This window comes from Antechinus flavipes, chromosome 3 (genome assembly GCF_016432865.1).
Source record: "Antechinus flavipes isolate AdamAnt ecotype Samford, QLD, Australia chromosome 3, AdamAnt_v2, whole genome shotgun sequence".
NCBI classification, from domain to species: Eukaryota; Metazoa; Chordata; class Mammalia; order Dasyuromorphia; family Dasyuridae; genus Antechinus; species Antechinus flavipes.
The window spans coordinates 204774209-204801844 of NC_067400.1; the positions used below are offsets into that span (position 1 = coordinate 204774209).

At 33.9% G+C, this 27636-nt stretch overlaps 1 protein-coding gene across 2 annotated transcripts in view; it reads left to right on the plus strand.

Moving 5' to 3' along the window:
- Nucleotides 1-27636, plus strand: part of VEGFD (vascular endothelial growth factor D) — a 52650-nt gene extending 25014 nt beyond the window's left edge. Inside the window, exons 2-7 of one of the 2 annotated variants that reach the window (XM_051984469.1) lie at nt 1018-1222; nt 7687-7877; nt 12901-13049; nt 22725-22825; nt 25908-26103; nt 26994-27636. In XM_051984469.1, coding sequence (XP_051840429.1) covers nt 1018-1222; nt 7687-7877; nt 12901-13049; nt 22725-22825; nt 25908-26103; nt 26994-27123 — 972 coding nt within the window. In that variant the 3' untranslated portion in view covers nt 27124-27636. The remainder of the gene's footprint in view (nt 1-1017; nt 1223-7686; nt 7878-12900; nt 13050-22724; nt 22826-25907; nt 26104-26993) is intronic. The other variant, XM_051984470.1, reaches the window with a different exon arrangement.

Below are 27636 nucleotides of genomic sequence, written 5' to 3' on the forward strand. Positions count from 1 at the left end.
TTTCATGAGTCTATTTCCCCATGTACACTGAAGACAAATTTCAAACAGGAAGGAAAGAAGTATTTCTTAAGTACCTACTATGTGCCAGGCACTATGATAAGAACTTTGCAAATATTATTTCATTTGATCCTTATAACAATCCTGGAAAGTAGGTACTATTTTTATTATCATTTTACAGATAAGGAAACAGAAGTTTAAGGTAAGTAAAACATTAACAGCGACTACATTACTGAAGCTGGATTTGAACTCAATTCTTCCTAACTCTAGGCCTAATGCTCTATCTACTGAGTCCTAGCCAGTGTGATGTATATCAATAAAATCCATGAAAACTGACTTTAAGAGAACAAGATAATGTTTTCAAAAAAGCTAAAAAGGGCCAACGGTAGTTAGGAGATGTAGTGGATAGACTACTGGGCTAGGAGTCAGGAAGATTCATCTTTTTGAGTTCAAATCAGACCTCAGAAATTTTCTAGCTGGGTGATCCTGGGCAAATCACTTACCCTATTTGCCTCAGTTTCCTCATCTGTAAAAAATGAGCTGAAAAAAGAAATGGCAGACCACTCCAGTATTTTTGCCAGTAGAACCTCAAAAGGGTTCATAAAAAGTCAGACATGACTGAAACAACTCTATTACAACAAATATGTCAATCCGATGTATGCACAGACCCTATCAGCTTGCTCAGCTGATGCAACTTACCATTGTAGAAAATATGAAAGCGAGTTTCTGGGAGACAAGTGATAACATATAATGGAGGTTGCAACAGCCAAATAACCTGATGGGATCTGCACAAAGGGAAAACATATTTAAATGCTTTAAGTAGTTCAGAAGAAAGGTTAAGCAAATATATCTAAAGTCAGAATCAGCAAAAACAAAACTTCACTGGTTTCTGATACTCATTTGTTCTTTCCTGGAAACTGTTATATTTTCTTTAATTTCTAAAGTGGCAGTAATTATTTGAAGTTATCAAGGATAACTGAAAACTGAGTGATACTTTCAAAAATTCCACTTTTCTTATAGCAGGCTGCAATATTAGAGCGGACAGAACAGCAAATCCGAGCTGCATCTAGCTTGGAGGAACTCCTCAAAATCACGCATTCTGAAGACTGGAAGCTGTGGAAATGTCGACTGAAGATCAAAAGCTTAGCTAATATGGATTCCCGCTCAGCATCACATCGTTCCACTAGATTCGCGGCAGCATTTTATGACATTGAAACACTTAAAGGTAGGCATGTGGTTGTGTTCTTAACTCTTGTGTCAAATTTTTGGCATTGATAATTTTCTATACAATCTGTTTCATTATGTTAAAGTATAACAGGCAGCTATGTATAAGAATAATTTTAAAAATAAGGGTAGTAATATAGTTATCATTTAATGAGAAACATGGAACAATGAATAGAGAATAAAATTATTGTAAAAGTAATTTTTTCACAAAAATACTATCCCAATTTAAGTATTCATTACGTAAAAAACGTTATGATTAATAAAGTACAATCAAATTATTACCTCATTAATGATTTCTTGTATTGAATATGCATACTTTTAAAGAACTGAAGAAGAATGTTTAAATATTTAAATGCTTCCCTGACAGAATAACTGAAAATATAATGCAACAAATTAAAGTATATTCTATTGCATATCTGATATTTAACAGTTTACCAAATATTTGGTAGTTTAAATTTTAGGGGATTGAGAAAGCACAAAATGGGAGAAATTAGGTCATAGTGAAAAAGAAAAAAGGAGCTTTTAAAAAAGGAGGTTTAGAAATAGCCATTTTAGTGTCAGTTCTATTTCAGAGATGTCTACCAAAGCTACTTATTTTAATCAGAACTCTTAGGGTTTTTTGAATTATTGGGAATTAATCTCTGATCAAAAATCCTAAGGAAAGAGATTATTTGTCTCTCCAGATAAAGTTTGTTGAATGAGAAATATTTTCATGTAAGATAATAATAATAATAATGATACTCCCTCATTTGATGTTTAGAACAACAGTGAAAGATAGATGCTATTATTATCTCTGTATTATAGTTGAAGAAACAAAAGTTAAGGACTTGCTTAAAATTGTAGTAACTGGGGCTGTATTTGTACTCAGATCTTATTGACTCAAGGCCCAGAATCCTATCCACAATATTCTAGTAATAGAGGAATGTAAATTGACAAAGATATAAAAATAAAAATAAAAGAATAGGTTCAAAAAACTACAACCTGAAACTAAACTGACCATAAAAATAAAATATTTTCCAAGAAGATCTACAAATCAAAAGAAAAATTCATACAATATTTGAATATCTAAGTATCAAAATCTAACAAAGGCTGGCAAAGTGACTACTGTTTACAGGAAAGTAAATTTCTTTTTATTGCCAGTGGTTGTTTTTTCCTTCTTTCTATTCTGTTTCATTCTGGTTAGTATTGTTAGAGCATTGTTTTTACTTGTAGGTCTTGATTTCATCATCATTTAGAACCATGATTCAAGGACATTTCATTATGAGGCAACTTATACAAGATTTATGAAGACATCAGTTTGACAAATTTTCTCTGTCATTGTCCAAAATATGATTCTTTTGTGAAATATTAACTTTAGAAATGTACTACATGGGTCTATGAACACATGCTATTGTTATGATTCTTACAAGGTACTAAGACAGTAGAATTGATCTGATCCTACAAAGAGATGTTATGGGCCAGAATTTGAAACAAGGTACTAAATGGAATTGAGGAAATAATGGTTAAATCTAATTTAGCATTGATTGACTCCTACAACAAAAAATGGTTTCCTAGTGATGTAATGATTGGAGTATACTCAGTGTGCAGCATATAAGCAAGAAGCTCTCAGGGCCAAAGAGCACTCTGGGAGATTGAGAAGCCAGGATTCAGCTAAGGCAGAACAAAGGAAGATAGAGAAGAGGTGGCAGGCTGTCCTGTGGAGAACACTGAAAACAAGATCCAGAAGGCCTCCAGAAAGCTAGCTGAGCTCCAAGTGAAGGAAAGAGAAAATAAAGGATTGATCTTAACAACTCGCTGCATTTGAGGTTATTATTACATTGAACTGAAACTAAGGCTGCCTCCAGAAGCTCCCCAAGAAACTTGCTCTTGGAGAACAATATATTTTAGAGCAGAGAACATTACACTTTGAAACCCAAATGTAGGACAGACACAATCCTGATTTCAGTGAAAAAGTCTCTTCGCCCCAGAAATTAGGGTGAGTACAACAAGGAAACTTTGTTAAAGGGCTAAAGTAGAATTTCAGGTGAAATGGGATAGATGTTTAGAAAACAGCCTTCTGTTCAAGGAAAATATTTAGAGACCATTGCCAGACTTTAAAAAAATCAAGGTTTAATTATAACTTGGGAGCATTATCATTGATCTTTTAAAAACTGTACAGTATACATCTCCTTGGTTCTCTATGGAAAAAGAATTGGATTCAAATGAATGGAAATGAGTAAGAGAGCAATTAGGTGAATGCTACAATTCTAATCCAAACTCAATTTCCAAAAATATACTTTATACATACAATTTACTACAACTGACTTTAAGAAATTATTTAAGCGTTAAAGTGAGGAAAAAGAAGAAAGAGCAGGAAGGGGAGGTGCCAACCAAATTAGGTGAAAAGGATGAAGAATTAGATAAGAATTCACAGCAGGAGAAATTAGATCATTCCCAATCCCCTGACCTACTTCCCTCAATTAACCCTTCATGGGTGGAGGGAGAAGGAGGAGAGGGAGAGGCAGTGACACAAACAGAATCACCTATTAAGCAGCCTATGACAAGATTAGAAAAGACATTAGTTAAGGCAAAAAATGAAGGACATGATGTATCTGATTTTATAAATGCATATCCTGTGATTGAAGAACTTGATTCTTCAGGTCAGAAAAGGAAAAGATACACTCCTTTTCATTTGGAAAAATTAAGGATTTGAAAAAAGGTCACACTCTTTATGGGGCTACATCATCTTATGTTAAGATGTTACTAGATATTTTTGGCTTATGAAATCCTAATCCCCCAGTGATTGGCAATCCATAGCAAGGACTGTTTAGAACCTGGACAAAATTTGTGGCTTTTGGAGTATCATGAATTATGTAGGATTCAAGCCAGACACAATAGACAAACAGGAGTTAACTCAAATCACTTGTGACCAACTAGCTGGTGAAGGTCAGTATGTAGAGAATTCAGAACAGATTAATTACCCCACAATAGCTTATGAGCAGATCACAACTGCAGCTATAAAAGCTTGGGGTTCCCTTCCAGGAAAAGATCAAGGGGAAGCCTTCACAAAAATAGAGTAAGGTCCCAATGAACCCTTTGCAGATTTTGTGGGACATCTGCAAATAGCTGTCACAAGAACCATTAGAGAAAATGCAGCTACAGAAATAATGACCAGACATCTGGCTAAGGAAAATGCCAATGAGGTTTGCAAAAGAATTATATGGGGGCTAGACAAAGATGCTCCTTTAAAGAAGATCATAAGACACTGTGCCACAGTGAGCACAATTGCTTATTATGCCCAGACTATGATCAACATGGGAAGACAGGGTCCCTCTTGGCAAGGGACTTCTAGAGAAAATCGTCGATGTTTTCAGTGTGGAAAAATAGGATATCTTAGAGCTCAGTGCAAATATGGAGATAGAGTGAGAAGACAGGGTGAGAGAATAAAACCCAAAACCCTATGTCCAAAATGTAACCGAGGCTTCCACTGGGCCTCAGAATGCAGATTGACCCAGGGAAATGAGGCGGGGCCCACCAAAAGATAGGTGGGGCATGATGACAGTTGAGTTTACACCTAGAGAGCCTTTAGAAGTCAGGACTCTGATGTGATCAACTAGCAAAAAAGCAATCAGATAGCAGAAAGGGATTACAACTGGGAAGAATGCAGGCTTTTTAAACCAACAGGTCAGTGTCCAGTGCAAACAGCTCCAATGTAATTTGCTAGATGATGAGGAGAAATCCCGGAAGTGGTAAATAGAAGGGAATTAGATAGGTTAACTGCTTGGGAAGAGAGTGTTTGCTTGAATTCCTACAGATAGAGAAGGAAACAGATGGGTGGCAAGGAGCATCTGGAGACAGACAGAAAAGGAGAAAAACCTCAAAACAAAGGGGAAGATCTAAGAAACACCTGACACTGAAAGAGCATGGCTGATAATGAAACTGTTGCAGGACTTGAAAACCAACAGAAATCACTGGATTCCTTGAGATGAAAAATTATTAATGAGACTATTGCAGGACTTCAATTATTGGATTCCTGGCACATGAACAAATGAAAATAGATTTCTTTTGGACTATTTCTAGGCACGAACATGTACAAATTCTCATGTTGATTCATGTTATTTGTTACATCACTTCTAGCCTGTGTTATGTTACTATGTGCTTATGTAATTTATGTAATTATGTGTTATACCTCCCATATTGATGTATTTATGTATACCTGTTTTAAGAGTGAGCCCCTTTAGAAACCCACTAATCTGATTTGATTTCCCATTGCCTTTGGTGTTTTCATCTCCCTTCCTGAGAAGTCAGGGAGGGTGTGACCATCTTCTTTTTATGGTATTTTCACTCCTTTTTTGAGCAGTCAGGGAAGGCGTGATTACCTTCTTTTTGGGGGTTCTCACCTCCTTGAAAAAGTCAGGGAGGTCATGACCACCTATGTTCTAAAATCAAAAGAAAACATAAGATGTTATGATCTTACAAGGTACTATGTATGACAGTAGGATTGATTTGATCCTACTAGGAGATGTTATGGGCCAGAACTTGAAACAAGGTACTAATGGAATTGAGGAGACAATGGCTAAATCTAATTTAGCATTGATTTAATACTACAACAAATTGTGGTTTCCTAGTGATGTAATGATTGGAGTATACTCAGTGTGCAGCATATAAGCAAGAAGCTCTCAGAGCCAAAGAGCATTCTGGGAGATTGAGAAGCCAGGATTCCGTTGGGCAGAATGAAGGAAGACAGAGAAAAAGTGGCAGGCTGTCCTGTGGAGAATTCTGAAACCAAGATCCAGAAGGCCTCCAGAAAGCTAGCTGAGCTCCAAGTGAAGGAAAGAGAAAATAAAGGATTGGACTTTAACAGCTGGCTGCATTTGAGGTGATTATTACACTGAACTGAAACTAAGGCTGCCTCCAGAAGCCTCCCTCCCCCCCAAGAGAAATCTGCTCCCAGAGAACGATCATATTTTAGAGAAGAGAATATTACATGCTATGACTGGCTTCAAATGGAAACAGTTGTTTCTGGCTAGATTTCTATAAAATTCTTAATAAATGCCATTTAACTCAATCTGCTTTTATTTATTTTTCATTAATCATTTTTTTTCCAGATAGACACTGGATAGTTATAAAGTGGACTGGGTGATTTTCACCAAAGAAAATAAAATAATTATCAGTGTCTATACCAATTCCCACTTTCTTTTTTATTTTTTTAATAACTTTTTATTGACAGAACCCATGCCAGGGTAATTTTTTACAGCATTATCCCTTGCACTCACTTCTGTTCCAATTTTTCCCCCTTCCTCTCTTCACCCCCTCCCCCAGATGGCAAACAGTCCTTTACATGTTAAATAGATTACAGTATATCCTAGATACAATATATGTATGCAGAACTGGACAGTTCTCTTGTTGCACAGGGAGAATTAGATTCAAAAGGTATAAATAACCTGGGAAGAAAAACAAAAATGCAAGCATTTTATATTCATTTCCCAGTGTTCTTTCTTTGGGTGTAGCTGCTTCTGTCCATCCTTGATCAATTGAAATTGAATTAGCTCTCTTTATCGAAGAAATCCACTTCCATCAGTATACATCCTCAAACAGTATCGTTGTTGAGGTATGTAATGATCTCCTGGTTCTGCTCATTTCACTTAGCATCAGTTCATGTAAGTCTCGCCAGTCCTCTCTGTAGTCATCCTGCTGGTCATTCCTTACAGAACAATAATATTCCATAACGTTCATATACCACATTTACTCAACCATTCTCCAATTGATGGGCATCCATTCATTTTCTAGCTTCTAGCCACTACAAACAGGGCTGCCACAAACATTTTGGCACATACAGGTCCCTTTCCCTTCTTTAATATCTCTTTGGGGTATAAGCCCAGTAGAAACACTGCTGGATCAAAGGGTATGCACAGTTTAATAACTTTTTGAGCATAGTTCCAAATTGCTCTCCAGAATGGCTGGATGTGTGCACACTTCCACCAACAATGTATCAGTGTCTCTGTTTTCCCATATCCCCTCCAACATTCCTCATTATCTTTCCCTGTCATTCTAGCCAATCTGACAGGTGTGTAGTGGTATCTCAGAGTTGTCGATTTGTATTTCTCTGATTAATAATGATTTGGAGCATATTTTCATATGGCTATAAATAGTTTTAATTTCTTCGTCTGAGAATTGTCTTTTCATATCCTTTGACCGAATGGTCAATTGGAGAATGGCTTGATTTCTTATAAATTAGAGTCAGTTCTCTATATATTTTGGAAATGAGGCCTTTATTAGCAATTCCCACTTTCTTACCATGGATGAAAATAGGGAAGAATATCTTCCCTTTTCCCCCTCAAAATAATATTTGATCCCAATAACAGTAAATAAAAAAAATAAACATTGGAAACATAAAAATTATATCATTAATGTAGTTACTGCTCACACACTGTACTACTAAAAATGTTTCTTAATTTGCTGTTTTCATTAATTTTCTATCTTCAGTCATAGATGAAGAATGGCAGAGAACTCAATGTACTCCAAGAGAGACCTGTGTGGAAGTGGCCAAAGAGCTGGGGAAAAGCACAAACACTTTCTTTAAGCCCCCCTGTGTGAATGTATTCCGGTGTGGAGGTTGCTGCAATGAAGAGAGTCTCCTTTGTATAAACACAAGTACATCGTATGTTTCAAAACAGGTAATGCAAATTTTCCTGATCCCTATAAAGAAAGGCAAGTGTTAAAGCCTCAATAAAAGAATGATGCTAATGATGCAAAAATGTGATGCTTAAAGGCATAAATAAAATTAAAATTTAATATAAATAATATAATAAAATTTAAAATAAAATTAGAATCTTTAATATTGTTATATTTGTTGTATACTTATATAATAATTTTTCTTGATGCTTTCTTAACTTTTTTGTGAAAGAAGAGTTATCTTCTTTCATTTGTTCATCCGAGCACTTGTACCAAAATAGAATAGTGGAACACTGATTTTATATAATACTAATGGGTCAAATTACTCATAATTTTTTTCAGTTGAAATAGGGGAATTTCTCTAACAAAATGACAATGGAACAATTCAATATAGTATGATATTTGTGAAAATTCTGACCTCTACTGTTCAAGAGTTAGAAGAATACCCTCTGTATTCTAAGCAGCAATGATTAAAAACAAAGCTTGCATAAGATGACAATAATTAACTCATGTGACTTAAAATACATATTTTTGTAGCATCCATGAAAATTTGCATAAGATGGCTAGCGTTAAAAAAAGAATGGAAGAAGTAAAGTTTATTTAATAGGCAATTACAAATATATCCTAGCCATTGAAACAAGACTGGTTTTCCTTTGTAAATGTTTTTGTTGTTCAGTTGTTTTCAGTCATGCCCAACTTGTCGTGATACTATTTGGGATTTTCTTGGCAAAGACACTGGAGGTGTTTGCCATTTCCTTCTCCAGCTTGTTTTGCAGATGAGGAAACTGATGCAAACAAGAATAAATGAATCGGCTTAGGGTCACACAGCTAATAATCTGAGACCAGATTAAAAATTATACATAGTCTTATAGAAGATGAATCTTCCTGACTTTTTTTCACCTGCACCACCTAGCTGCCCCACTCCTTAGTAAATGGCTGGATAATTAATAAAATCATATTCAAAATATTTTAAAGAGTATAATTATACAAAGTCCTACTTTTGCTTTGTGAGTGTACATAATTGAAAATAAAAACTTCACCCCAAAATTATAGAATATTTGATGAATTAATAAATTAGAGAAGTAACATTAATAAAATATGTAAACCAGTATTCTTTCCTTACAATCACCCTGTGAGGTATCTAGTACAAATATTTTTACTTCATTATAGAAAAAAGGAAACTGAGGTTCTCTGAGAGCAATAGTTTTCCAACTGGCAAATCATGTGATAAGTAACATTGCAACACAAGGAATATAAAATGTATGAGGGATGAGGAAGACCTTTGCCCAAAATGATTAGTCAGAGATCACTCAGTAAAAGGCAGAAAAGTTGTTTATTGAAAACCTCTGGAGGATGAGCTGTCCCATCATGAGATAAGAAAGAGAAAGCTTGCGGTAGGAGGGCTAAAGAAGTAGTAGAGTTACATAGCTTTTATACAAGAAATCATATCACAAGTCAGAGAGCATTGAGAAGGGGAGGGGGAAGCATCTAATTGGTTGTTGCTATTTGGGGAGATTGGAATGGAAGATTTGTTTCCCTGAAATCTCCTGATTTCTAGGAAACAGAAAGTCAGGCCTTCAGATTTACTCAAGCAGACAGTGGTCCAGCTAATAGACTAAATATTGATAAATGTCAAATACTAATAAATGTCATCAGCTCAGGTTAAGTAAATATGTTTCTAGCTGGCCAAGGCTCAAGTACATATGAGCCTGTACATATTATACATACATCTAGACACATACAACAGATGTGTAGACCTGGAAACACATATATGTTATTAAGATGAAGTAGCATTATAAGAAAAACATAAAAACCTAACTGTTCACATGTGAAGCCATAATGAAATAGGAAACAATAATTTGCAATTAAATACAAAATTTGCTATCTCAAATTTAAGATGCTTATTTCATTACCTTTGTATCAAAAAGTCAAACAATTGCAATTTATTTACATGACATGACTGGGAAGACAATTTTGAGGAAAAATGCTAGAGATTACAAATGTTTTTGCAAGTATCGTCAACACAATGTGAAGAGTAAATAATAAGTAAGAAAAACCAAGGGAAAATCAGAAACTTTATGAGCAAAACTATAAAACACTTTCCACACAAATTAAGTCTGATCTAACCAACTAGAAAAATATTAAATGCTCTTGGATTGGGTGAGCAAATATAATAAAGATGACCATACTACCTAAACTAATCTATTTATTTAGCGCTATACCAATCAGACTCCCAAAAAACTACTTTGATGACCTAGAAAAAATAACAACAAAGTTCATATGGAAAAACAAAAGGTCAAGAATTTCAAGGAAATTAATGAAAATAAATCAAATGAAGGTGGCCTAGCTGTACCAGATCTAAAATTATATTATAAAGCAGCGGTTACTAAAACCATCTGGTATTGGCTAAGAAATAGACTAGTTGACCAATGGAATAGGTTAGGTTCAAAGGATAAAACAGCCAATAACTTTAATAATATAGTGTTTGACAAACCCAAAGATCCCAGTTTTTGGGATAAGAATGCGTTATTTGACAAAAATTGCTGGGAAAACCAATTTAGTTTGGCAGAAACTAGGCATTGACCCACACTTAATACCGTACACCAAGATAAGATCAAAATGGGTTCATGACTTAGGCATAAAGAATGAATTTATAAATAAATTGGAAGAGCATAGGATAGTTTACCTCTCAGACCTGTGGAAGAGGGAGGAATTTATGACCAAAGAACTAGAGATCACTATTGACCACAAAATAAAAAATTTTGATTATATCAAATTGAAAAGTTTTTGTGCAAACAAAACAAATGCAGACAAGATTAGAAGGGAAACAATAAACTGGGAAAACATTTTTATAGTCAAAGGTTCTGATAAAGTCCTCATTTCCAAAATATATAGAGAATTGACTCTAATTTATAAGAAATCAAGCCATTCTCCAATTGATAAATGGTCAAAGGACATGAACAGACAATTCTCAGACAAAGAAATTGAAACTATTTATAGTCATATGAAAATATGCTCCAAATCATTATTAATCAGAGAAATACAAATTAAGACAACTCTGAGGTACCACTACATACCTGTCAGATTGGCTAGAATGATAGGGAAAGATAATGAGGAATGTTGGAGGGGATGTGGGAAAACAGGGACACTGATACATTGTTGGTGGAATTGTGAACACATCCACCATTCTGAAGAGCAATTTGGAATTATGTTCAAAAAGTTATCAAACTGTGCATACCCTTTGATCCAGCAGTGTTTCTACTGGGCTTATACCCCAAAGAGATATTAAAGAAGGGAAAGGGACCTGTATGTGCCAAAATGTTTGTGGCAGCCCTGTTTGTAGTGGCTAGAAGCTAGAAAATGAATGGATGCCCATCAATTGGAAAATGGTTGAGTAAATGTGGTATATGAATGTTATGGAATATTATTGTTCTGTAAGGAATGACCAGCAGGATGACTACAGAGAGGACTGGCGAGACTTACATGAACTGATGCTAAGTGAAATGAGCAGAACCAGGAGATCATTATATACCTCAACAACGATACTGTTTGAGGATGTATACTGATGGAAGTGGATCTCTTCGATAAAGAAAACTAATTCAATTTCAATTGATCAAGGATGGACAGAAGCAGCTACACCCAAAGAAAGAACACTGGGAAATGAATATAAAATGCTTGCATTTTTGTTTTTCTTCCCAGGTTATTTTTACCTTCTGAATCCAATTCTCCCTGTGCAACAAGAAAACTGTTCGGTTCTGCACACATATATTGTATCTAGGATATACTGTAACCTATTTAACACGTAAAGGACTGCTTGCCATCTGGGGGAAGGGGTGGAGGGAGGGAGGGGAAAAATCGGAACAAAAGTGAGTGCAAGGGATAATGCTGTAAAAAATTACCTGGCATGGGTTTTGTCAATAAAAAGTTATTAAAAAAGAAAGACAGAAAGAAAGAAAATATCTATTGAACTAGATTATTCAACCAAAAAAAAAAAAAAGAAAAGAAAAGAAAAGAAAAGAAAGAAAGTAAGCTCCATGGGGACAGGGATTGACTTTTTTCTTTCTACTTGAATTTGTATTCCCAATATTTCTCACAGTGTCTGGCATAAGGTAGAGGCTTAATAAAAGTCTTGTTGAAAGCTTAAAAAAAATAAGAAAAATAGGTTTCTGGCTAGAGGGAATATGTGGGTTGACTGAAAATTTTTCAAGAAATATGCACTGAATACCAGATAAAAACATTAATAAAAACACCTTGGGAAAAAAAAAACAGAAAAACTGGTCTCTTTGAATTGATAAACTGCAACTAGATGAGAAAGGAAATGAAAAATTACTCACCTCACATTGCTTTCATCATTAAACTCGTGGGCCACCTTTTTCTTGACTGTGCACTCGTAGAACTATCCAAACAATAATAAGGGGGGAAACACAGAAATAATGAAAATAAAAAACAGAAAAAGAATTCATACATTCCTGTAAGTTCTTCATCTTATCTCTCTCTATTTCATACAAATGGAAACTAAAAAAACATAAAATGGAAGTTCAAACTTCTCTGTGCATTTTCTAGAGAAGTAGTCTGGCCCATTTTTTGATGGACCCATTTGTCAAAATTCTGAGCCTTTTCTTCTTAGCCACGTTAAGAAGACAACAAAATTATATTTCAACTTTCTTCCTTGATGGACTTAAACACAATATCTAGTATGTCATTTTATCCTTTATAAGCCCTCTTGAAGTAGCATCAGGTACCCTCATTCCAGTTTATTCAGGGAAAATGGGCATTAAGCATTTAAGCAACTTTACAAAGCTCATACCATGACAGCACTGGGAAAAGAACCCTTTGTTTCATGCACTAGCAATCTATTCTTATATCAACATTACCTCCACTGTAGTTTTGTATTCAGCTGGCAATTTTCCTATAGTAATTACTATTAAGAATAAAACAATGCAAGGATAAATACAAAATGTAGTAGTCATTAAAAAGAATTTATGTAATTAATCATGCATAATAATTATCTTTCTTCTCAAATAGCTTTTTGAGATAACAGTGCCTTTAACAACAGTACCCGAATTAGTGCCAGTCAAGGTTGCTAACCATACTGGATGTAAGTGCTTATCAACCACTGAACACCATCCATATTCCATCATAAGAAGATCCATCCAAATCCCTGAGAAGGTTCGGTAAGATAGTTGCTTTATTTAACTTTTCTTGTTTTATTTTCCCCAAAGCCTTATTTGTAGAACATAATTCTGTCAATGCTCAACAAATATGTATTGATACTAGTCTTTTTTCTTCAAGCTCCATCATAGTTTTTTTCATCACATACCTTCATTTCTATTTGCATTGGCTACTCTTTAAAGTCACTCTGTTGCTTTTCATTAATTCCTTTCTTTATTAAGTGTTAGGTGCAAACTGCAGCCAGTCTCAATAACTTTATTAGAAAGAGACTATACTTATATAACACTTGGCATGCCTTTTTAAAAAACAGCATGGTCTTATGGAATTGTAAAACATTACTCACATTCCTTGCATCCCAGAATTTAGAAATCCAAAAGTCCCACAAAAAGAATGCCTATTGTTACAGCAATGTATGTCAAAATTTAAAATATAATGATGTTGATCTTATTATTTCTTATCTCACACTGGGCTGAATACTTCACAAGGTAATTATAAGGAAAGCACTCTGATTTACCTATTGCATTAATATTACTTCTCTGAATTTATTAATTTGTCAAGTAGTCTACAACTTTGGGGCAAAAATTATTGTTTTAACTAAATTTTTCTTATTAATGTCTCCTATTTCGTACATTGGTTAGGCAGGGGTCCTCAAACTTTTAAAATAGGGGGCCACTTCACTGTCCTGCAGACTGTTGGAGGGCCAGACAATAGTAAAAACAAAAATTTTATTTTGTGGGCCTTTAAATAAAGAAACTTCATAGCCCTGGGTGAGGGGGATAAACATATTTGAGGACCCCTGGAACTTAGGGTAATTCATGGCCTCTTTTCATTAAGTCCCTCATTTGTCATTGCAAGTTTGACTACAAATTCATAAATCAATGCACCTAGCAACTTTGAATATGTTCTTCCTTTCTCCCTTTTTACCTCAATAATATAAAATTGAATGGGGCCCAAGAGGTGGATATGTGAACAACACATGTGCTTGTCTATTTTCTGATTATTTTAGTTAAGAGAAACAAAAGATATAGCTTAGCCAGAATACCTTTATTTTTCAATTTGCATTGCTTTTCGTGTATAACTTCTTTTTAAAAATATATTTTGTCAATATCTTTCCTTGTTACATTTCCTTAATTTCCCCCATATCTTTCCTAATACCTCCTCTAAAATCCTTACCACAATTTTTTTAAATGGGGGGACAAAAGGAGGAAGAGGAAGCCAACAAAACTGAAGAATACATTTTTAAAAATCTGACATTCTCTGCAATGTTCCTCATCTGCAGATACTTCCCCCTCCATCTATGACTGAGTAGTGAGAGGAAATGTTTTCTCATAGCTCTTTTTTGTTCTTAATGTTTGCAACATTCCTTTTCAATTGTTGTGTGGTAGTTGTTCTTTCAATTTATATCACATAGCCTTTATATATACATTATTTTATTGAAGCTACTTTCTTCCTTTTTCATCAATTCATGTAAGTCTTTTAATACTCTTCTGTATCAGAATGTTCATTTCTTGAAACATGGTAATATTCCATTACATTCATGTGCCACAATTTGTTACCTATTTCTTAATTGGTGGACAGCTACTTAATTTTTAAAATATTTGTTATCACTTAAAAGTTCTGCTCAAAATATTTTGGAGCATGAAGAGGCTACATGTAGTTTCCTGAATTAAAAGAACACTTTAGATAACATCTTCTGCTCTACTATTCAGATTCTTATCACAAAATATAGTTTAAGAATAGCTCACTTGGCCAGGGTTTTGTTTTGTTCTGTTCTGTTCTGTTGCTGAGCAGGGATACAAAGTGATTAGTTAACTGCCATTTTTCTAGAAAAATTTTAAAATACGCATATTTCTTCCTACTTACCCATATATACTCCTAATGCTGTTATAGGTTAGATTAGCTTTGCTTTTCTTACCAACATTTTAGGAACAGTAGATTCATTCTTGAATCAAAATGTTGTACTTTTTTCTCCATCCCTGATTTGGATTTTATGCTTACAGTATACTCCAAATTGATTTCAAATGATCCACATAAGCTCATATTTCTAAAACAAATGAGAAGTCAGAGAATGACCTAATTTTGGGCTTTAGATATTGTTTTAATCAGCTAATTTATCTTACAAACAAGAAAGCTAAGACATAGAGAAGTTAAGAAGAACTCACATTTATTTAGCATTATAAAGTTTACAGAGCATTTTGCCAAAATAACAATCATAGATGTAATATAAATATTAATATCTTCATTTAAAGATTGGGAAACTGAGACTCGGAGACATTAAATATTCTGCTCATGGCCACAAAACTAGCAAGCCTGGGAGCTAGGATTTGAATTCACTAGTTAACTGATTCCAAGCCACTGTGCTATGCTATGCAACCCTACCTTTCTGATTTTGATTTGGGAGGAGTGAGTGAGGCTGATGAATCTGAACAGCTCTGTCTTACTTAAATTCAATTCACTTACAAGTCAATACATCACCTTCTTGATGTAATTGGTCCTTTTCAAGAACCTTGGATAAATATGTTTAGCAAAAAGTCAAGGATGGAAACCAAATCTCTTGAGTCCTACTCTTTCTTATGTAATACAATGCTTCCTTAAAAGACACAGTCTTGATATACAGTCATTCCTATGAAACACAGCTAAACACCAATGATGTGTTCTAATTGAACCACACAGAGTGAAAAAAGTATTGGGTTCCAGATATAAAAGAAAATAAGGATCCAGTGAGTTAATGCACAAATAAAGACATTCTTTATGAATGATAAACCTATAAAGCAATGTACAGCCTGCTACATATGTGAATTTTAAGAGGAATAACTGACACACTAGACAATAGAATCAGGATCCCCAAAAACCTTGACAAACTGGATCAGAGCCACCAGTGGTTACATGTCTGCCAGCAACACCGTAGTAGAGTCAAAACAAATTTAAAATGTAATTGGTAAATGCTTAAAATTTTGTTGTTTAATATCATTAAAAATGTTAAGTATTGAGATTTAAATTCACATTGGCTTAGAAAAATGCAATAGATAATAATAGGTGGTTTTCTAAGTAAATGTATGGCTGATTAGAATCATTATTTTGATTTAGTGGGCTCATTTCTATTTGAGCTTGACATCAGACTAGAGCACTTACTGTGTCTACTAAGACAAAATTCAATAGGAATAAATGTAAAATCTTAAATTTAGTGTCAAAAAATGAAATTCACAACTACAACAGGGAGAGGTATTATTAGGCCTCTTCCTCTTTACTTGTGAAGTTCATTTGACTGCAATAAAAACCTCGGGGCAGCTAGGTAGTGCAGTGGATAGAGCACCAGCCCTAAAGTCAAAAGAACCTGAATTCAAATCTGACCTCAGACACTTAACAGGTCCTAGCTGTGTGACCCTGAGCAAGTCATTTAACCACAATTGCCTCAGCAAAAAAGAAACAACAGCCTGGTGGTTTTAGTGGATTGAAGGAAGGAAATAAGCATTTATTAAGTACTTCCTATACACCAGATATTATGCTAAGTATTTTGCAATAATTATTTCATTTGTTCTTTATAACAGCTCTGAGAGATGAGTGCTTTGTGATAGCCAAACAAATTAATATAATGTTACCACCTTAAGAAATATGTTGTTGTTTCAGTCATGTCTGACTCTTCATGACTCCATTTTTGGGGATTTCATGGCAGAGGTACTGGAGTGGTTTGCTTTTTCCTTTTCAGGGCTAAGTTATTTGCTCAGGGTTGCACAGCTAGCAAGTATCTGGGACTGGATTTGAACTCATAAAGATGAATCTTTTTGATTAGAAGGCAGTGCTCTATCCACTATATCACCTAACAATAGAGAAGTGATAGCTCACTGTTTTGTCCCTCCAGACCTTTTTGGAATTTGAGTTAAATTCAGGATGCCATGGCTTAAGAAGAACAGTGATAAGTTGGGAAGTGTTCAGAGAAGAGCAATTGTGAAAAGCCTAGAGTCAATATCCCAGGAAAACTGATCGAAGGAACTGAGCATGCTTAATCTGGAGAATTTACAAGGAGAACATAAATCTGTTTTCAAAAACTTGAAGGGAACTAGAACTTGAACTTGTAGAGAAGGTATTATGTTTGGATTCTGAGTGGAAAAAACAGAAAAATGGGTAGAAGTCTCGAAGAGGCAAATTTAAGCACTTTTGTCAAGAAAAACTTACTAAAGAACTGAATTGAATTTATTTTTAAAAAATTTTTAAATTTTATTTTTAAAAAATTTAAAAAATAATAAAAACAGTTTCCCAATTGATAAATGATCAACAGTGTCCAAAGGACTACAAAATCATGCATATTCTTTGACCTAACAATACCACTACTGGGTATGAATCCCAAAAGAAATTTTTTTAAAAAGGAAAAGGACTTATCTGTACAAAACTATTTATAGCAGCTCTCTTCTCAGGGCAAAGAATTGGAAATTGAGGGGATGCCCATCAACTGGAGAATGACTGAATAAACTGTGGTATGTGATTATGATGGAATATTATTATTATATAGGAAATGAGCAGGATACTCTCAGAACTCTGCAAAGCAGAATGAAATGTACTATGTACAAAGTAATAGCAATACTATGGGATGATCAGTTATCAATGACAATTTTATATATATATAGAATGACTTTGCTATTCTCAGCAATACAATTATTCAAGACAACTGAAGGCCTTATGAAGAAAAATCCTATCCATAGTCAGAGAAAGAATTGATTGTGTCTGACTATAGATGGAAACATACTCTTTTTTTTTCCTTAAACTTTATTTTTTGAGGGTTTTTTGGGGGAGATCTATGTTTTCTTTCACAAAATGATTTTTATGGAAATATTTTGTATAACTTCACATGTGGCTTCTTAATGGGACTTAAGGATGGGGAGGAAGGGCGAGAATCTGGAATTCAAAGTTTTAAAAACAAAACTAAAAGACTGTTTTACATGTAACTGGGGAAAATAAAATATTAAAAAATTTTTTTAAAGTTCCTAAAAATGTAAGTTGACCCAAATGGAATGGACTGCCTATAAACCTTGAAGTTCTCTCCCCTTGAAGGTCTTCAAGAAGAAGTTGCATGATTTGTCAGGCATGTCAAGACTCCTCTTGTGTATTAATTGGACCAGAGAGCTACAGAAGGATCTTCTAGTTCTTGAATTCTGTGATTCTATAGGCCATTTATGTTCCCAGAAGGAATTCATTTGCTACTAAAAAATTCCAAGGAACACACATCTACATACATATAAGAAGAAGAATCATAAAGATGAAAAGGCATGAAATATAGCAATTATAGTTTAACAGGCTCCATAATATCAGACTAAGAATTTTGTATTTTATCCTAGAGGCAATAAGTAACAATTTGAAAATTGTGAACAAAGTATTTCTATGATCATATCTAGTTCTTAAAAATAACAGTTTAGCAGCTTTTTTTGGAGTATGAATTGAAAGGAACAAGAAGAAGCAGAGACTCATTTGTAGGCTTTTAAAATAGTTCTGTAAAGAAGTGATGACGGTCTGAACTAGGATAGAAGCTTTGTGAGGGGAAAGAATGGACCAGATGCAACAAATGATGTGAAGGTCAAAATGACTAAACTATAGAATATGTGGAGGAGAAAAAAGGGACTGCATGAATCATATGTTTATAGAAAACTGAAAGGGATTGTAGAGATCATTAACTCATTTGAGGAAACTGGAACCTCAAGAACTAAACTATCTTACCCAAACTCACACAGGTGGCAAAGATAGAAAAGGTGATCTTAATAGAAATAAGGGAAGTTGAGAGGAAGAATAAATCGGGGAGGAAGGAAAGGAGCATATGGGGCCTATTGTAGACATATAGAGTTTGACATCACTATGGACATCATGGACATGGCATCTGGGACTTGAATTCAGCAAATAACTGTCTCCAGGCGAGGATTTTTTGGGGAAAAAAAAGTTTATTTTCACATTGAGAAGTAACCCAGTGGGAGCCAATTCCAAATGGGAATTAGCAAAAGTTTGGGTACAGAATCTTGTCTTTTATTAGCTTTCTATGGTTTGGGGTTAGGGAGAGATTAAAGGCTAATTTTCAAATCAATAAAGAGTGGTGATTGTTTCCCAGACCAAAGTGATTTCCAGATCAACTGGGAAGTGGGAGTTTCCCATGGGAAATCAAGTAATTTTTCCAAGGGAGATTAAGGTGGATGGGGATCATTTTTAGGAATTAAAATTCCTAGGACAGGTTGCCCATCCTCCACAAATATCGGGGGACACAGTTCTATTACATCAATACCAGTCTAAGAATTTTGTATTTAATTTTAGAGGTAATAAGTAACAACTTGAAAATTGTGAGCAAAATATTTCTATGATTATATCTAGGAAGGATAGAAGTAAGATGGATGGAAGGAGGGAGAAAAGGAAGAAAGGAAAGAGGGAGGGAGAAAAATAGGGAGTGAAAGAGTGGAGAAAAGCACTTTTTTATGATTACTAGCTTGAATTTCTTCCATTGAGAATTACCTGTTCATATATTTTTACCAGTTATACATTGGGATTAATTCTTGTATATTACTATCAATTCCATAAAAATTTTGTTTATCAGATAATAATCTGATCAAAGAAATTTGAAGAATTTTTTGTCAATTAAATGCTTCTTTTCATCAAAACTTTCAATTTTATTCTTTCTCATCTTCATCTTTAATTTGGTCAAAAATGCTTTTATCTGTAGTTGCCATAAGTATCTTCTTCCATTCTCCTCTAATTTGTTTATGATGTGACTTTTTTTAGGCCAAACATCTATTTGGATCTTATTTTGGAATATACTAAGATATGTTGGTCTATATTTAATTTCTACTTGACTTTATTTTTGTTTAATAATGAGCCCTTTACCCTAGTACTTGCCATCCTTGGATTTATTGAGCAGCATGCTACCACAGTCATAGGATTAAGTAATCATAGATTTAGAATTGGAAGGGATCTTAGAGGATATTGAATCCAATCTGCTGATTTTATAGGTGAAGAAATTGACCAACATTTGGATTTGTACCTTTGGGAATTTATTCTATTTATCAACTACTTTATTTCTTAATTGTTTTGATATTACTATTGTGTAGTATATATTCTGAAATATGTTACTCTTAGATCCTCTTCTTTGTCTCTCTCTCTCTCTTTTTTTTATGATTTCCCTTTGAGGTTCCTGACCTTTTGCTCTACAAATGCTAGTCTCATAAAGTAATGTTGAGGGGTGAGACACCTTAATAGCATTTGGGGTGTCCCAGGCCCGTGTCGCAAATTTTGACAAAGAATTCACAGTGCCAGTTTCCAAGCTGAGGTTGGCAAAAAGGAGTTTATCTGACCAGTTCTCAGTGGGCTAGAATCCTGATTAGGCAAGTATCAAAGATTTGAGAGACAGAGATCAATTTTATTTTGCCTTCTGTGGCCCGGGACTAAGGATCCAGTTCCAGATGAATTGAGGGAGTAATCTCCATAGAATCTCTATGGGTTGTGATTATTTTAGGAGTTTCTCTGAGGCCAGATTAAAGGGTGGGGGGTTATTTTAGGAGTTTCTCAAGGTCAGGTGAAAGGGAAAGAGGGATGTGGTGAGCCAGAATTAGTAAATTTAGAGTTTTCTTACCCAAGCCCCCCACAAAGATCAGGGAACCAAAGAGTCCTATTACATCAGTAACATTTTTATAGTTTAATTGATAATGGTACTACCTCCCTAAATTAAAGTGACATTGTCATTATTTTATTAACATAGTACCCAAATGAGCAATTAACTTCTCTAAAATTACTTAATCTTTTTTTTTTATTTCTACAAAGAGTATTTTGTAGTTATATTTATAATCTTTGTGTGAGTTGGTAAGTGGACCCCCTACCCAGATATTTTAATATTCTGTAGGAATTTTTAATGGAATTTCTTTTTCTGTCTCTGTTAGATTTTGTGGTAATACCCAGAAATGCTAATGACTTGGTGGGTTTATTTTATAAACTACCACTTTATTGAAATCACTTTCTATTAATTTTGGTAAAATTTCTAAGATTTTCTAAATAAATCTTAATATTATCTGAAAAAAATGATAATTTTATTTTTTTTGTTTATATTTCTTTCCTCAGCTGCTTTTTCCTATCTTCTGGCTATATCTAGTATTTCTAGAAGCATAGTAAATAATGGGAGTTTTGACAATGGACTAGCTTTATCCTTAATCTTACTGGAAAGAATTCTGGCATTTCTCTATTACAGATAATGTTTGCTCAACTTCATATCCAAGAAATGTACATTTATTCTTATACTTTATAGAATCTTAAAAACATAAAAAGGTATTGTATTGTGTTAAAAAAAAAAAAAAACTTTGTGGTCTCTGAATGTAAAACAAAAGATGTTGGTTTCTGAATGCAAAACAAAAGATTTAAGAAAATTGATCTTCTAACAGTGTGGTTCAGGGCCTATATATTATCTTTTGTGATATCTCTTTGTAACATTTTAATTCTTGTGCCTCTTTTTCTATATATTTGATAAACATTTCTCTTCTTTATCATCTTCCCAATAGCAGTGATAATGCAAATATGTAAAAATTTCCAAACATATTCCACTGTTTAAAATGGATCTCATAATATCTAAAACCTTGATTACATGACCCAACATTTTTACATACAACCCAGATCAAAATAAGTTCATGATCATGAATTCAAAACAGAAGACCAGCTGCAGTAGGAGTACCTTTTTGTCCAGAATTAAAACCCCAAATCTCCATTTTACTTATTTTTGCATATTTGGAATTTTTTAAAATTTTAGAAAATGTTTGATATTTTCCTTAAAAGCACCTAATTGTGTTTGTGTCATCATTTGTTTTCTTAAAAAATACATTATTTTTATTCCTCTTCATGTTCATTATGGAGAAAACTCAATTACTTAAAAAAATTTATGCAATATCAAAGATCACAAATATTTTCTAGTTGATAGGGATTCCCTGTAGCAATTTTTGACCTTATTAAAAAATCCAATTCTTTTATTTCCAGACTATTCTCCATATGAATCACTTCTAAATACAAAGTTTTTCCTTAGTACAACATGATGGTACATATCTATAATCCCTTCTAATAAGCAGGTTGAGGCTGGTAAACAGTTTAAGCTCAGAAGTTTAGAGCTTCAGTAGGACTAAAGCCCAGTGAGTATTTACTTCAGTCTGGCACCATAATAAGCCTCTGCAAGTGGGAAGCCACAAATCTGACCAAGGAGGGCAAACCAGTACTGACTAAAAATAGAGCAGTTCAAAGCTTCTTCACTGATAATCAATGGAATTTGGCGTGTAAATAACCTCTGTCCTTCTATTCTAGGTGTGCTAAAGAGCCCCAATATAAAATATTAACTGTATGCAGTTCATTCGTTCAAAAAACATTTATGAAGCACCCATGAAATTCCAGAAATTATACCAGATATTGGAATACAAAGGGAGATGCAAAGGTATACATAGACATACAGACACACACATACACACACACACACACACATACCCCATATACACAATCCCCATATACCAGTTCCTGTGCTCAAGTAGTTTATTTTTATAGTTCCTACAACAGAAATTTTTTTATAATGATGAAATATTGTCTAAAGACAAATTGTTTAATGTATAAAATATTTCTATTTGAATGAAAATTGCTCTAAACATTGAAAACTAACTGATAGTTTTGTTTGTTTGTTTTTTTCATAGTTGTCCCAACACCAAGAAAGTCTGTCTGGGAGAATTGACATGGGATAGCAATAAATGTAAGTGTGTCAAACAGGAAGAGAGTCCTCTCAATGGAATGAAAGGTAATGATGAGATCAGTAACCATACAAACTTTCTTTTCTTTGTTTCTTCAGCTTGCAGATAGTTTAAATGATCCTTTAAAAATAGTCCATGATATTGGAAAGTATTGTCTCATCAAGAACATTTCAAAATCAAGCATTATAGACCACATGTCACTGAGACAGATTTGCTCATCTCAAGAAGCATATAGAACATTCTTGCCTTCCTGATTTGTCTCAACTCTGTCATGCTAAAACTTGCCAATAACTTGTAAAAACAGAAAAAAAAATTAGAAAACAGCAATAATTATGTAGAAAGTTAAATTAAATGTAAAACATTGATACTAGGAATTAGGAATAACATGATGTGGGCCATCTTCATGGGACAAAAACTATAATGATTCTCGGATTTTTGGCCTAAAACATCTGACTATAAAATTCACATCTTTCAGGTTTGGCATAATACTCTATACATAGTTGTTTCTTCATAAATATTTGTTGATTAATTAATACCAAATGTATATGTTTGGGATTTGTATTCCCAAAGAAAATGTACCATAGAAGAAAGAAAAAATATGCAATATGTCCTTAAGACAGTATTTTATCAATGATTTCCATAAGAATAGCAAGGATTCAACTTAAAGATGTCTTGCCTTGGAAATCCAAAATGATCAGCAACCTGTCAACTTATTTGTGCCTTGATAATCATGATGATAACAATATTATTATTTGTGTTGTTGTCCCCTCAAAAGGATGAGCTCCTAGAAAGCAGGGGGTAGTGTGTTAAGTAAGTTTTCTAATTCTTCCAAACTTGGTATAGTGCTCTGCACACAGCTGGTGCTTCATACATATTTATTATTGAATTAATACCAAATTGATGGTACAAGTATCCTCTAACATTCTAAATATATATATATATATATATATATATATATATATATATATATATATATATATATATATATAAAAGAAAAATGAACTGAAAAGACTTGAAATGAATAGGTCCACTTGGTACTCTCCCCTCTCCTTTCCTTTATGGATTTTGTCATGCCTGGATTATTCCCTTTGCCTCTTAGAAAATCAAGATTAACTTCATATGCCATTTACATAGAATCTTCCTTGATTCCCTTATCTGTTAATGCTTACTATGTTCCTCTCAAATCATCTTGTACATATTTATCCATAGGGGTAGCTAGGTTGGTGCCATAGTGCATAAAGTACCAGGCCTGAATTTAAGAAAACTCATCTCCCTGAGTTCAAGTCTGACCTCAGACACTTACTGTGTGACCCTAAGCAAGTCACTTAACCCTGTTTGCTTCTGTTTTCTTACCTATAAAATGAGCTGGAGAAGGAAATGGCCAACCACTCTAGTATCTTTGTCAAGAAAACTCCAGATGTGGTTGTGAAGAGTCAGATGAGACTGAAAAATTTCTAAACAACAAAAATTTATATAAATTTCATATATTTATCTACTACATGTTGTAGACTTCAGTACATGTAAGCAACTTGGGAGTAACAACTGCTTTTTGATTGTCATTGCATCCTCAGTACTTACCTACAGTATTTTGCACCAAATTAATGCTTTATAACTGCTTATTGGATAAATCTGCTCCCATTTTCGCTGTTTTACAAGTGATCCTTAAAATGACTGAAGAATCTACTAGCTTAAACCCCCCAAACCCAAACCCAAACACTATGGTTCTTGTATTCCCCATATCTTCCAATCAATTATGTAATTGTAAAGATATGGACATATAGAATGTGCTGCACAAAAGCTCTCTTGTTCTCATATGTTCAAGAAGAATACCAAAAAAGTGTGTATTCAGATTTTTCTTAATATTATTATATAAGATAATATTATAATAATATTACAAGAATGGGAAAGCAGGAAAATGGTTAAGTGATTTTTATATCATCCCAGTCACTTTAAAAAAAAAAAGATAACAATAATATCTGAGATTTCACCTCTTCCCTTCTTTCCACTCTCTGGAGAAAAAATTCTTCAATGCCCTCACAATTAGGTCACTTTTAATATAGACTCACTGTCTCTACAATTCATCTAATCAATCAACATGAACTTATTAAATACCATATACCAGGTGAGATTTTTGAGATGCTAGAGATACAAAATAAAAATTTTAAGTTTCTGTTTTTTATAGGGGGAAGCAAATAATCTAACTGATCTTTAAATCTTTGGTGAATTTGTTTTTTTCAGGGCTATTTCCCCTCCCCCCAGACCTAATTTTAAATTGTGATGATAGAGTCCAAATGTAAATGTGATGGCTCACCTACTCTGAAGAGGAAAAGATCTTTATCTTTTCCAATTTTTTCATTTATTTGTTGTTCATATAACTAATAAGCACATGACAAGAATTTTATTAAATATTTATGTGTCCACAACTACAAAGAAAGATAAAAACAGTTCTTGTCCTTAAGAAATTTGCATTCTAATGGGAGAGAAAACATAAATATAAGAGGTATATATAAGATATATAGAGAACAGATGGAAGTAATCTTAGAAAAACACTAGTAGTTGGAGGTGTTGGGGGGAGGAATCAATTAGAAAAGATATCCTGAAGAAAGTTAACACAAATTAAATCTTAAAGAAGGAGGGAAAGCATTGTAAGAATGGGGAAACTAACAGTGCAAAAGCACAGTGGTAAGAAATGGTGTATCATACCTGCAAAGAACAGCAAGTATGTGAGTGTTGCTGGCTCCTAGAGTGCTCAGAAGGGAATCGAGGATTAAAAAAAAAAAACTGGAAAGGTAGTAAAGGACCAGGCTTTGAAGAGTTTTGAATGCCAACGAGAGTTTATTTGCTTATTGAGTATTGGGATGACATGGTCAGATGTCATCTTTTCGAAAATCACTTTCACAGCTGAGTGAAAGATAGATTGGAGTGGAAGGTAAATGCCAATAAGTAATAAGGATCTGTGCAGGAATTTGAATTCAGGTCTTTCCATTTCAAAACCGAAACCATTTCCATTAGTTAATCTAAGATCACAATGTTTATTTTATAAGGGGGTTTATTTCATGGGGGTAGAGGGGAGAAAACCAAGGAACTCACACTATAATATTTTATGTACATCTTTCTCTTCCTGTTTAGAGCACTCCCATCTTCAGGAACTGGCTATTTGTGGGCCTCATAGAAAGTTTGATGAGGACCACTGTGAATGTGTCTGTAAAATGCCTTGTCCTGATGATCTCATTCAGAACCCAGAGAACTGCAGTTGCTTTGAATGCCGAGAAAGTTTAGAGAGTTGTTGTCAAAAGCAAAAAATATTCCATCCAGACACCTGCAGGTGAGTACATTTCGTGGTTGCTATGTTTTTGCTAAGTTTTGATTAGTACTTTTTGAATTGTTTTTTTCTCACTAACTGAGAGGTAGCCATTGAATAGTGGGTAGAAGCAATTAGGATGACATGAGTTCAAACCCTTTATACACTGATTGCATATCCTGGCAACCCTGGGCAAATCATTTAACCTCACAGTGTATTAGGAAGTTCTCTAAGACTACTAGTTTCAGAGAAAGTATATTATATAATATAATGTGTTATTAGTTTTTAAAGTAATAGCTCTTTAGATTGAGTCATATGAAATGAGTCAAATTTTTCTCAATATTTCTATCATTAAAAAAGATTTGTATACATTATTAGAGCATCACTGATGGCAAACAGTAATGAGGATCTAAGCCCTTGATGAGAATGAATTCTCAGACCCCTATGGTATTGTATTTAATTGAGAAACCAAGAAAGCTTTATCCAGTGTATTTTTAATTCTGAATCTGCAGCATAGACTAGGTTTGATGAAATAGATAATTGATAATTAAGAAACTTGAAAAGCCACTGCTTCTTTCCAGGTATATAAATGCCTTGGTTCTTCCAGACTTTTTTTGAGGGAAAAAGAACTAATTGATTTATATCATGAAATAACAAATGATAAAAACGAATAGATCAGACAGCTAGAATATATTGCTTCTAAATTATACCTCTGACTATTCAGAATTTATATATTAATATTTTAGACAAGTACTGAGCAAATACATAATGAAAAATGAAAGTTAGAAAAAGCCAGTCAAAGATATTGTTTAAAATTATGCAGCAAGAAGCTTCAACTAGTTGGGATATGATTCTTTTGAATGTAGACTTCTGTCCTGAGTAATCATGGCTCCTATTTTCTTTTTCATTAACAGCTGTGAAGACAGATGCCCTTTTCACACTAGGACATGTGCAAATGGAAAACCAATGTGCACAAAGAACTGTCGCTTTTTTTTGAGGGACAAAAAAGGCCCCCATGGGCTCCTTGGCAAAGAAAATCCTTGATACAATGTTTATCCTTCTCCAAACTCCTACCTTTTGGGTTTTTTTTGTAAACAGCATGCTGCTTTCAAGTTGCTGTCACTTTCCAAGCATTAGTAAAAATGTGTCAACATCTCCTTTACTTAGCAAGAGTGAAACAAGCCCACATTTATTTATACCATTAAATAAGCTGCCAGGAATGGTTTCATTGGGACATTAATACTTGTCCACTGCCACAGGATGCTTATGAGGCGAAGGACTGGAGAAGGAGCCTACTTGGAGCTTTTCTAATTAGAAACAAAATGGATAATTTGCAATGAAGTGTTGGTTACTATGCAACTGTTAAGGAAAATGGACTAAACCTTTGCTAACTGCAACTCTTGTGAAGTATTACAATTTTTAGAATTTGATTTGAAATATGTTTAACACTGACTTTTTGATCTATTGTCTAGCTTTTGATTATTAATTAGTAAAACTACTACTGCCTTAAATATTTAAATATATTTAAATAATTAAAATTATCAGTTATTCAATCCA